Raw genomic sequence first — 12,127 nt, 5'->3', positions numbered from 1 at the left:
AACAATATACAATTTCTTTTTTAAAGATTCATCAGATGATTTTCTCATCAAATAATTTACTAATACCTTTTTTTTAATAATTCACTAATATCTTATGGCATCATTTTAACACTACCTTCAAAATATAAAACATTAGATTCCATAGTATTGACATGCTACTAAATCATATGAAAACAGAGAGCAATAGCGTCTGGTCTATTAAGCAATTTTTCGTCATGTTAACTCAAAGTGTAGAGACTGATACCTGCAGACCCATTCTGCAACATACGAAATCACTCTATCATGTTTTCATTTAAAAAAATTTGAGGTGTGTCTGTGTGGTTCAGTTGGTTAAGTGTCTGCCTTCGGCTCAGGTCATGATCACAGGGTCCTGGGATTGACCCCAGTATCAGGATCTGTGCTCACCAGAATTCTGCTTCTCCCTCTGCCCCCTCCCTGCTCTTGCTCCCTCTCTCTCAAATAAATAAATAAAACCTAAAAAAAATGTTGATATAATAAGTGAAAACAAGATAGTCATGGGAAACTTTTAGAAACCCTTAATGGCCTTCCTATCATACACATAAAAATGAACTGAGCAAGAACTGAACTAATTTCATTGATGATGAAATTAGTTCTCCTCCCCAAAGGAGCTTAGAATCTTCTAGAAAGAAAAGCATAGCAACAAGTAGAAGGAGTAAAATGCTGAAAATACAACTGTGGTTTGGTGATATGTACAGAGTAGAGTGGGAGATAAAGAAAAGGAAGGTTCCCAGGAAGGATTTTGTAGAGATGTTTGATTTGAGTCAGATGTTCTTTAATAGGTAAGATAAGAGTATAACAGAAAGAGATAAAAGTATAGGCACAGGAAAGGAAGAAGGAGTTAAATAAGAGGTTTCATACTAGAGGAATTTTGGAGCAGCTGATATAGACTTTAAGGAACTAATCTGGAGACAGATAAAGCTGGGAAGGTTAGCAGGAACTGGGTCATGACAGTCATTGTGTACCATGCTGAAGGTTTAGAAGCTGAGTTTTTGAGGATTGCCCACGTTTCTATAGTTTTATAGCAAGATCCTGATAATTATGTTTCAATGTTTCTACGAAAAGCCAAATTTGAAATATTCTAAATTGAAGTCATCCCCATTAGATAAGAATCCACTAAATTATGTTCCTCAAGTTCCTCAAATACAACTCAGCCTTGTTACTGTGTCTCTAGAATCAGAGTAGTTTAATCTTTCTACTGATACTATTTTACAATTTCTAACTCTTCACATAACAGCCATAAAAATAAGTAATTTAAAATCAAATTTGGTAAAAAAAATGTATTGGTGAGTTTCTAATAAAAAGTTAGAATAGGATTACTGTAGGTTATGGACTGAGAGTTCACTTTATCAATATTCAGAGTTTCTACTGACATTTTCAATATTTCAATATTTCAAAATATACTCTAATTTACAAAATATATCCTAATTTAAATTTATTATTTAAGAATGCTTACACTTAAGCAGAAGTATGAGATTTTTCTAAAATAATAAATAGAACATGCAATTTACCTTGGAATATTTAAAAGGGAATCACAAGTTATAGGAACTCCATAATTTTTAATGTACTATCTGTTAACAGACTTTTAAGGAAAAAAAAACAAAAAACAAAAAACAACTTCCTGCCTTCAAAATTACTGCAATTGTAGTTTATACTCAATTTATATATGAATATCTATTAAATCTACACATTTAAGTTTTACCTTTTCAAAACTTTAAATTTCTATTATTTAAAAATTTTGTTATGATCTATTATCAGTGGAATCCTTATATTAAGTACATATACATTATATATGTACTTCTTATGAGAGATGTAGATGTATAAGATATATAAATATGTATATATCTATTACATATATACATCCTCAGAGGAAAAGAGCAAAAATAGCCACCAGTAAAAATGAAATTTGAAATAGCTTTGAAAGTATTTTACAAAATCCTTTGATTAAGGCAAATTATGCATCTTTTTTATGAAATGCACATGTAATTAAAATTTTCGAAAAAAATTTGGTTTGTTTAGGTTCAGCATGCATTGTTTATGCTACAAGTTAATGAAGATTATGGTTTTAAAGAGCATGTGCATTTTATTTTATAGAACAGGTACTTGTATTTTTTGTTTTTTAATAGAACAAGATGGTAGTTGTTTTCCTTTGGGAAATCATGTTTTATGCATAGTATAACATTTCAAATAACGAAATGTTAATCTAAAAAATGTAAGTTTCCCTAAATAGTCTTTACATAGTTAATATGGGTTTCTAAAATAGATCAGTCTTAAAGACAACTGATCCACTAAAAGTTTTTACAGAGACAAACAATAAAATTTCACATACATCTGGAACCACAGTTATATTCTAAACCCAACTTGCTTATTTTTCAAATAAAGTTATCTCCAAATCTGCTTAGGAGGACACGCCTCCTTCGAAATGGAAGGGGAATGAAAACAGTTAAATAAAATAAACATAAGTGTCATTTTCACTGAAGTAGATTTCACACAAAAGCAACACAAGGCAACTGTTGACAATATCTCTTAAACAGCTGAACAGCATCTGCAAAGCCTGAAGATTTGAAAATATATATTTATACCAAATGTGTTTATAAAAATCTGTTTTGAGGTTTGTGAAAAATAAGTTCAATCTCCCTTTTCCCCCAAAGTATGCACGGTATATAAGCTAACTTACTGAATTCATCCTTCATGCAATTCCAGTTTATTAAAGAGGTTAAAAATTTATAAAACTCTGATGGGATATGGTTTTAATGCTTCATCACACTACCCATCATTTGCTTTTCAATCTAGATCAGAATGATCTTTCCTACTTCCCTGCAATCACCTACCTGCACAGCTAATATTTTCTGAATACTCTCTTGAGAGTCTGTCTGGAACTTGGCCAGCCTCATCTGGCTGTAGAGGACCACGAGTTTGAAGTGCTTCTGCCACACCTTGTGTATCCTTCTTTGCAGCTGACAGAGCTGAAGGGAAAAGGGAGGGGGAAAAACACAAGTCAGAGTAGGAGAGGAAATTAATGGCAGTGTTCAAGAAGAATGATGGAGGGAAATATAGAAAGCAGTCAATAGCCCATTCTGCACTGTACGGACCTGACAGGAATTTCACAGTCTCTTGATTTTTCAGCCCACTCATGTGCATTCATCAGAAACCAGTCACATCTGGCCGCCAGGATGGGGGGTTAATTTTCTCTAAATGCCTCAGCAGTTTTGTTCTAGCTGAGGCAAACTCTGTGACTGCAAAGCTGATGAGTAAAATATTTCTACTTCACCCAGTTTAACTCAAAACCGATAGCCTCGGGACATATTGAACCTTTCTTTTAAAAAAAAAAATCTTTTGAAGCTTTTTTGAATGGCACATCAGGTCAAGCCAAAGTTTAAAAATGCAACTTTGAGAGTTTGATGGACACCATTGCTTCTTTTTTTTCTCATAAAGCTTACCATTGCTTGGTAATGTGTGCTTTAGAGCATGACAAAACTAAAGAGAATTAACTTAGCCATCAACTGCTGAGGGAGAACAATAACAGGGAAGAGATTTCCAGCAAGAACTCCCTATTAATCTACCTCCCTCTGACTGTGAGACATAGAAACATCTCACTGCACTAAGGTACCGTGGATACAATGTTTAGAGGTGAGACGTTTAATATTGCATCTTCACAGAAAAAGACTTCTCTTATGAGGCATTCTATACATTTTGGATATTTAATATAAAACCAAACAACAAACACGGTAGAAGCTTCACCAAGACAATGAACATGTGTCCCTCAACAGTTAACATAGCCACACCATCAAGAATCATTATAATTAGGTTATTTTTGAAGAAATAAACTTCGTAAAAATTAATGATAAAAGCCATATTAAAATATAATGTCACTGAAACCTCTTTTTATTGGTAATATGGATAATTGTTCATGCTGACTTCCTCTTAGTATATTTTCTAGAATGAAAAATAAACACCAAAAATTTCATATCAGATGCCTTCACAACAGAATAAAAGTGTTAAAGAAGTATGATTTTTTTATGTTTTATTTATTGCTCTGGGTACTGGTTACATGTAAGGGATCCTATGCAAAAGCTCAGCAGACTGTGCATGGATGACTTATGAACTTTCTGGAAGCATATTTCAATAAAACAGCTTACCTAAAAACAACAGTTTTAAAAATAGTCACTTGGTATTTTATGTGAATTGTTTATAATCATTATTTTGATCCACTGTAATAAGCAACACAGAGGTATTTATGCAAGTCCATAGAATAATGAAACCACTATTCTTGGTTAACTTGTGAAAAAAGAATAACCTTGAACACTATTCGATTTTCAGCTTGCTAATGTTGAAATACATTAATACATTACCTGGAATTAAGGACATTTCAGATAATTTAGACTATTTAATTCAAGATTAATTCACTTTTTGAAGAGACAGTCTGTCATTATTAAATCATTTTCTGTGATATTGAATAGTTTAAATATAATACTGAAATATAAAATTAAAATAAATAAGTAAATATTCAAATATAATGTTAAAATAATTTCCCCCCATGACAGCCACTGCAGGAGCATATTCTATATCTTAAAAGACTCACTAAGAAGTTAATACACTTTAGTCTATGCATTACACCATTATTATGATATCTACAAATATGACAAGGGCAAGTAAGAGGAAGATGAGTTTTAGAATTCCTTAAACTAAAGGTAATTTTTCTAAAGTAGGAGCTCTCAATATGTGAAAGGTTTTACAAGTGGGAACTCATTAACCAAAGTGAACTGAGAAGTAATGGTACCTATATCCACATCTTACATGAGGAGAAACAGCTGTATACAGTAAATCTATTTTGTGCAGTTTTCTGAATTCTAGCTTGAGGTAGCTACAAAGGTCTTAGATTAGTTCATACACATGTGTTAAGCTACTTAAGCAAAGAAGCTCCTTATGTATCAACTAAAAAAGAGTAATATCTCGAAAGTGTTTTTTTTTTTTTTTAATTTTTGAATTTAAAGCTAATAGGCTCCTGAAAAAAGAACTGGGACAGAAAAAAAAAATGAAGGAATTCGTAGAGAGAATCAGCATCCAATAAAAGTCACATATATACACATACATATCCACATTAAAGACAATGAGATGATCAATAAAATATATATATGGAAAATATTTAAGGTGCTAGAAATGACAGCTGATTTGAACATGATGACAACTATTTTAAGAAAATGGTTATGATAAAAGCCCAAGTTTAAGATATTAGTAGACAGTAATCACTCAATAAATACTGAAATTAACTCAATAAAGTGAACTGGTAAAATTTTAGTGGCAAAGCAAAGAAGCGAGTAAGACATTCAAGAACTTGCAAATTAATGAGAGAAGAGTAAGATAAGTCAAATGAATGTAAGAGACACAGAAATATGTGAAGGGGAAACTGAAGAGAGAGGATTCAGTTGTGGAAAAGTCACAGAATTTAGGTTGGAAAGTCAAAGGAACTGGAACAATTTTTTATATCACCCACTTCAATTAACCTGGTATTTCTGAAATGAAACTCTTCGAGGATTGTGTTTTGAAATATAATAATTTCTTCCTGAATTGATTATATTCCTGCCCTCTCCTTCCGATTTTAGGGAACATAAGGTGAGATGAGGGAGTGCTGTTAGAGAACCAAAAAAGAACAGTTAAGGGACACAAACACACTGGATGGGGTTATGCAAAGGCACTGTAAGGACTTGCTGTGCACTTACGAAGTAAGGATGGAATTTAGAGCTGCTAATGGAGTAACTGGGTTGCTGCTTAGTCTCCAGTACATATTACAAGAATTTTGGAAGAGAATGGATACAGTCTCCTAGAAAACTCAGAAGGAGCATATTGGAACAGGAAAAGAGTCATTCTGAAAAAAAGATCCTCAACTTCAGTGCCCTCAATTTTGTAGGCCCAGCCATAACCAAATTAGCACGGAAATATTATCTTACACCATTCATGTTCTCAGCATTGAAATTAGAACTTTCAAAGCATTCGAACTTTCAAAGTATCAATTTTTAGGTATTTTCTGTGGCTAGGTTGGAGTATACAGTTGTGTGGTTTACATTATGGAAGACACAAAAATAAAGCCTTATTATCCTAGAGATAATGGGGACACACTGTGAAGAATGGGGTAATATAGAGTTGAAGTACATTTGTCATTTACTGTTAGAGAAAAACAGTGTTCATAGATGTAATTTTAAAAATAGACCGTCAAATTATTGGATAATCCTCCCTTTGAGTGTAGGCGGACTTGCTGTCTTGTAAAGAACAGAACAGGGCAGATAGCAGGCACTTACAAACACACACACACACACACTCACACACAAACTCCGAGGCTTCTGTCTTGGGTTTTCTCTCTCTCTAATTCTCTCAGGTATTTTGATCTGGGAATAGCCAGCTCCCATGTCATATAAGCAGCTCTGTAAAAGACCCACATGGTGAGGAATTGAAACTTCCTTTTGCCAACAGCGCCCTGTGAGTGATCTTGAAAGCCAATTCTCCAGTCTCTTCAGATGACTGCCACCCTGACCAACTTGATTGCAACCTTGTAGGAGACCGTGAGCCAAATCACCTATCCATGCAGCTCTCGGTTCTTGTCTTTCAGAAACTTTGTGAGAAAAATAAATGTTTATTAGCTTAAGCTGCTAAATTGGAGACAATTTTTTGCCACAATATTTAATGATAGATTTTAAACTCTTTTTCTTTCTTCTCTCTTTGCCTAGCAAGGAAATAATTTACTATCCATATTTTCTGAATGTAAAGCAAAGTTGATCTCCTAATTCACTGTTTGGTTTAGGACTGAAGCTGAGAATGATTTATTAGTAATAAGAGAGTGATTAATAAATACTTATTGATTGATCGAATGTAGTTTGTACCATCTAGGAGCTCATTAATTGAAGACAGCATAAAGGAACTATAATTTAATAGTTCCAGAAATTTAAAAATGGTTCATTATCAGCAAATATTTTCATGTAATACATCAATATATCAAAGAAAAAATAATCATCCCAAGAGAAGTCGATATAAATAAACACAGAATGAAAACAATCAGCAATGAAAAAATTATCTTAGCAAACTAGGAATAGGAACAGAAGAAAATTTCTTTAACCTGATAAAGGTATAAACCCACTACTTTGAACAAATATTTTAGTAAATACAGATACTTGAGAAACATTCCCATAAATGTTAGGAAAAATGCAGAAAGGATATCAGGAATCAGTACCTCTTTTCCAAATTTTACTGCAGATACTGCCAAACAATAAGAAAATGAAAGAAAATAAGTATAAGAGGAAGAATGTCTACACAAAAAATTAAAGAGGTTCTACAAATCAACAATAGGAGGTAATGATAGAGTTTAGGAACTTTTTTTTGCCTACAACATCAGCACTGAAAAAGAATTAAAAAATTAATTATAACTAATTTTGAATCATGATTCTTAAAATACCATTCATAATCACTATACAAAATGTAAGATATCTAGGTCTCAATCCAGTAAAGAATATGTAGAGAAATATATAGAGAAAGTTAAAAAAATATTAAAAATATAAAGTAATAACTAAATAAATGGAGAGGTATAACCTGTCCACATATGTAAAAAGAATGTTATGGGCAGGTCAATTTTTCACAAAGTAGTCTACAATCCCATCAGGTTTCATAAAACTTGATCTAAAGCTCATATGGAAGAATAAGGGACTGAGAATAGCTAAGACAATTGTGAAATAGAAGAACAAGCTATATACAGATACAATATACAATATATACAGATGTAGGAACTAACAGTAATGTCAACATTGGAATGGATAAGCATTTGGTCAGAAAAGATGAACAAAACGTTCATATAAAATATTTAAGTTTGAAGTAAGACACAGCACTTAAATTAGTGGAGAAAGGATGGCATAACTGTTTTTCTCTCTATAAGTGTCTAAAATAAAGTTAGATCCTTAACTTAGAATATACACTAACATAAAAGCTAGGTAAACTAAATTGAGAAAAGCTATATTTAAAACTAATCTTTAGAAGGGGAAGCTGTTTTAAATAAAATACTAAAGTAATAAATTCTAGGGGAAAGAACTGGTAAATGTAATCATGCTGAATTTTTTACAATTTAAATTTAAGCAGAGTAACAAAATTAACCAGAGGTTTAGAGAAGATACTAACACACAGCCAACAAGAATTAATTTCCTTAACATAGAAAGAACCCCTATAAATCAATAAGGAAAAAAACAAACAATATACCAGAAAAATGGGCAAATAATACACATAGACAGTTCACAGAAAAAGAAAGCTATTTTATTTATAAACATTTGAAAAGATGTGGTTCATATATACAATGGAATATTACTCAGCCATCAGAAAGGATGAATACCTACCATTTGCATCCACATGAATGCAACTGGAGAAGATTATGCTAAGTGAAATAAAGTCAAGCAGAGAAAGACCATTATCATATGGTTTCACTCATATGTGGAATATAAGGAATAGCACAGAGGACCATAGGGGAATGGAGGGAAAACTGAATGGGAAGAAATCAGAGAGGGAGACAAACCATGAAGGACTCTGGATTCCGGGAACAAACTGAGGGTTACAGAAGGGAGGGAGGTGGAGAGATGGGGAGCCGGTGATGGGTATTAAGGAGGGTATGTGTTGTGATGAGCACTGGGTGTTAAACATAACTGAGTCGTTGAACACTTTAAAAAAACAAACATTTTTAACCTTAATAGTAGAGCACAAATAAAGATGATTTACACTCATCCCATTGGCAATTATTACAAAAACCTGTCCATACCAATTCATGGTAAGCTGTGGAAAAAACTGAACTCTCATACATTGTTTGAATTTGCATATAATTTGACACAGAGTCTCTGGGGAGCAATCAGATGTTATGTTTGGAATTTGGAGATGTAGCTCCCCTTTGATCTAGCAATTATACTTAAACCTACATATTCTAGACCAGCAGTCCTCCGGATCAGTAGTTTCACTGTCACAACGGAACTTGTTAGAAATAGAGTTATTCTGATCTACTGAAACGGAAACTCTGGAGCCCCAAAATTGGTGTCTTAATGAGATTTCCAGGTATCTAACACATTTCGAAGTCAGAGATAGTGCTCTTGAATAACAATTTTAGTATGTTCCTAAGGAAACATAAAATAATGTTCACTTATGGCATTGCTTGCAATGGTGAAAATGTGGGAACAATCTGTTTACACTTGAGTAATAAAAAAAATACATAGTATGTTGATATCCTAAAGCCTAGAGTTTAAAATAAATCCACTAATATTTCATGTGATACATACAGTACATTTATATATAATATGAAAATTAAGTTTACATTTAAAATTAATAAAATTAATAATTGATAAAGTTACAATTAGTAAAAATATGGGCAGAATTGATAAATACCTAGTGGCTAACTCAGAAAAGAGGAGGGAAATAATATTGGGAATGGGCAGACAGAGTCTTTTGAGTGTATTCATATTGGTCTAATCATACAAAGCAAATATGCAAATGTTGATATTTACAAAGCTGATAAAGGTACATAGAAATTTATCATAAAAGTTACATGTACCTTATATATAACTCTGTAACTTACTCTATGTTTAGTTGTTTCATTAAAAAAGACAACTCTGCAAGCTTAACCTAGCTTTGTCAAAGCATCCTCCATATTTTGTGGCCAAGGATTATTTAGTTTTAGAGAATTTACTATAATCTAGCTTTTAAAAACCTACTACATTTGACCATCTGCTAAAATATAAAAAAGGCTTCTTGTGTACAAGACCTTTTTTTCTATAGATTTTATTATTTATTTGGTAGAGAGAGAGAGAGAGATCACAAGTAAGCAGAGCAGCAGGCAGAGAGAAAGGGGGAAGCAGGCTCCCCGCTGAGCAGAGAGCCTGATGCAGAGCTCGATCCCATGACCTTGAGATCACGACCTGAGCTGAAGGCAGAGGCTTAACCCACTGAGCCACCCAGGCACCCCAAGACTTTTGTTATGTATCCACTAAGCATGATCTTACCTATAATAAAAGAGCTATCCAAAATATTAAAGGAGTTTAAATCAAGAAATTAATTACCACTTTTTGCTTCTTAAATTGCCTACATTTTTTGGTATTTCCCCTCATCCTGCTCACATAATAAAAGCAGTTGTTGGTTAGTAACTTTATAACTTATTTCATACTAAATTGAAGATAGATCTATGTAGCCTACTTACACGAGAATTTGAATTTGCTAGAATTAGGTGAGAATTGATGGCACATCCATTTAAAAAAGCATAAAAATATGTAAAATGATTAATAGAGCTTTGGAGAAAGTTGTTTATTAGCCTTTAAATTAGTCCTTAGACTAAAGTTAGTCCTTTTTTGTAGTTTTAAGTTTTCTAACATTCTTAATTCATAAGATCAGGTCCCTAATAAGAATAATAGCAGTAACATTTTTGTGTTAGTCAAGTTGATCTCATAAAGACACTTGTTTAAATCAAAGTGTTAAAAGGCAACAACATAGCTCAGATATTAAAAATACATTAATCAAAATAAATAGATATTTTTGCAACTTTAGACGTGTTACTGTGTTGAACAATAGTAGACTAGACTTTTTTCTTTTTAAAAAATTCCTTATATTGTCTCTGTGTATTACAGAATATAAATATCATTACAAACACGCTTTAGATAAAATTAAATCATTTTTAGAGACATATGGTGCCAAAAATTAACTCCCCAAAGCACATAATTTAAGTGGCTTTTGCAATTTAAGAGCCCTGGAAAAAAAAGAAAGGGAACATTTCAAGGAAATGAAAAGTGTCCTTATAATGAATTTCTGCTTATAAGAATCAGACATAACAACAGTCTTTTTAATTAAAATACAAATACCATATGTATAGTTATCTGAGAATGAACTATAAATTGTTTTGCCAGAAAACAAAGGCCAGTTAATACTGAAAACGCGAAAGTCCCTTAAAACACAAAGGTAATACTGGCAGGCCTGATAGTTCATGGACAAAGCTCTTCGTCCGTGAATAATGATTTTCCCATCACTGGAACATGAAAACAACTGCTGAAGATTTGAATGTATGAGACAGATTGTAAAACAGTACTTTATTTGTACATTTTTGAGGAAAAACATCTCTATAAAAAACTGGATAACAGTTCAAAAGAACATGGAATTGTCCTGCATACAGGAAAAATCCACTGGATATAACATTCAAACAGGAAATTCATAGGATCACAGAAATAAACAACCCTCATCAAAGTAATATGTAGGACATGTATGTGCTATGGTGAGTGCTATGAAGTATGTAAACCTGGCGATTCACAGACATGTACCCCTGGGGCTTATAATACATTATATGTTAATAAAAATTTTTAAAAAAATTAAAAATAAGTAATATGTAGGACAAACACCAAGGATGGGGAGCATTCCAAATTCTTGAAGTCCAGATCACTGCCCAGTACACTGGAGTGAAAACTGAAGTGGGCATGTAGTGATGACAATGTGTGACAATTGTCAGAGGTCACAGAATTTGTGAAGGAAGTACCTGTGTATTTAACTTATCACAGACATCTGAAACTTTGAAAGTTCATCTGATGTGACCACTGGTGAGCTTGGGAATTTCATAGGTGAGCCTAAGAATAGAAATATCATGAAGAACTTCTACCATGGGAGAAAATGAAAGCATTTCACACAATCAACTTGTATTTTCTATCTAGAAACATTGCCAAGCAAATAGTAAGACTGTGGAAGCATCTCTAAGGAAAAATTATACATATTTGACAATGGAGAGAAAAAAAACATGCTATATTCTGCAGATCTGCACTTGTACCTTGGGTAATCCAATTAAAATGATAAACTTTGACAAAATATGAAAAAGGGCACTTGGAAAAAGTAACAGTATTTTCCTATAGGAATAGATTTTAAATGATAGATAACAGAAATACACATACAGTGATTCATTTGCACTAGAATATTAGAATAATGATTATAATTTCTGACCTGCTTGTTATAAGGTTTTATATGGTGGAAACATGCTTTCTTTCTCTCTTTCTGACAGATAAATAAAACTGATAAGCAAAGATATGTGCACGCAATTTTAATTCAACAGAGTGATGTGAAATGAATG

The 12,127-nt window shown here is 32.6% G+C and overlaps 1 protein-coding gene across 1 annotated transcript in view; it reads right to left on the bottom strand.

Annotated features, from left to right (window-relative positions):
- Positions 1-12,127, bottom strand: part of CCDC178 (coiled-coil domain containing 178) — a 433,088-nt gene that overhangs the window by 39,555 nt on the left and 381,406 nt on the right. Inside the window, exon 20 of the mRNA XM_044244391.1 lies at positions 2,850-2,984. Coding sequence (XP_044100326.1) covers positions 2,850-2,984 — 135 coding nt within the window. The remainder of the gene's footprint in view (positions 1-2,849; positions 2,985-12,127) is intronic.

Source organism: Neovison vison, chromosome 3 (assembly GCF_020171115.1).
Source record: "Neovison vison isolate M4711 chromosome 3, ASM_NN_V1, whole genome shotgun sequence".
Lineage (NCBI taxonomy): Eukaryota > Metazoa > Chordata > Mammalia > Carnivora > Mustelidae > Neogale > Neogale vison.
Note: the sequence above shows the minus strand (reverse complement) of the source record. Positions and strands in the feature narration are given on the sequence as shown.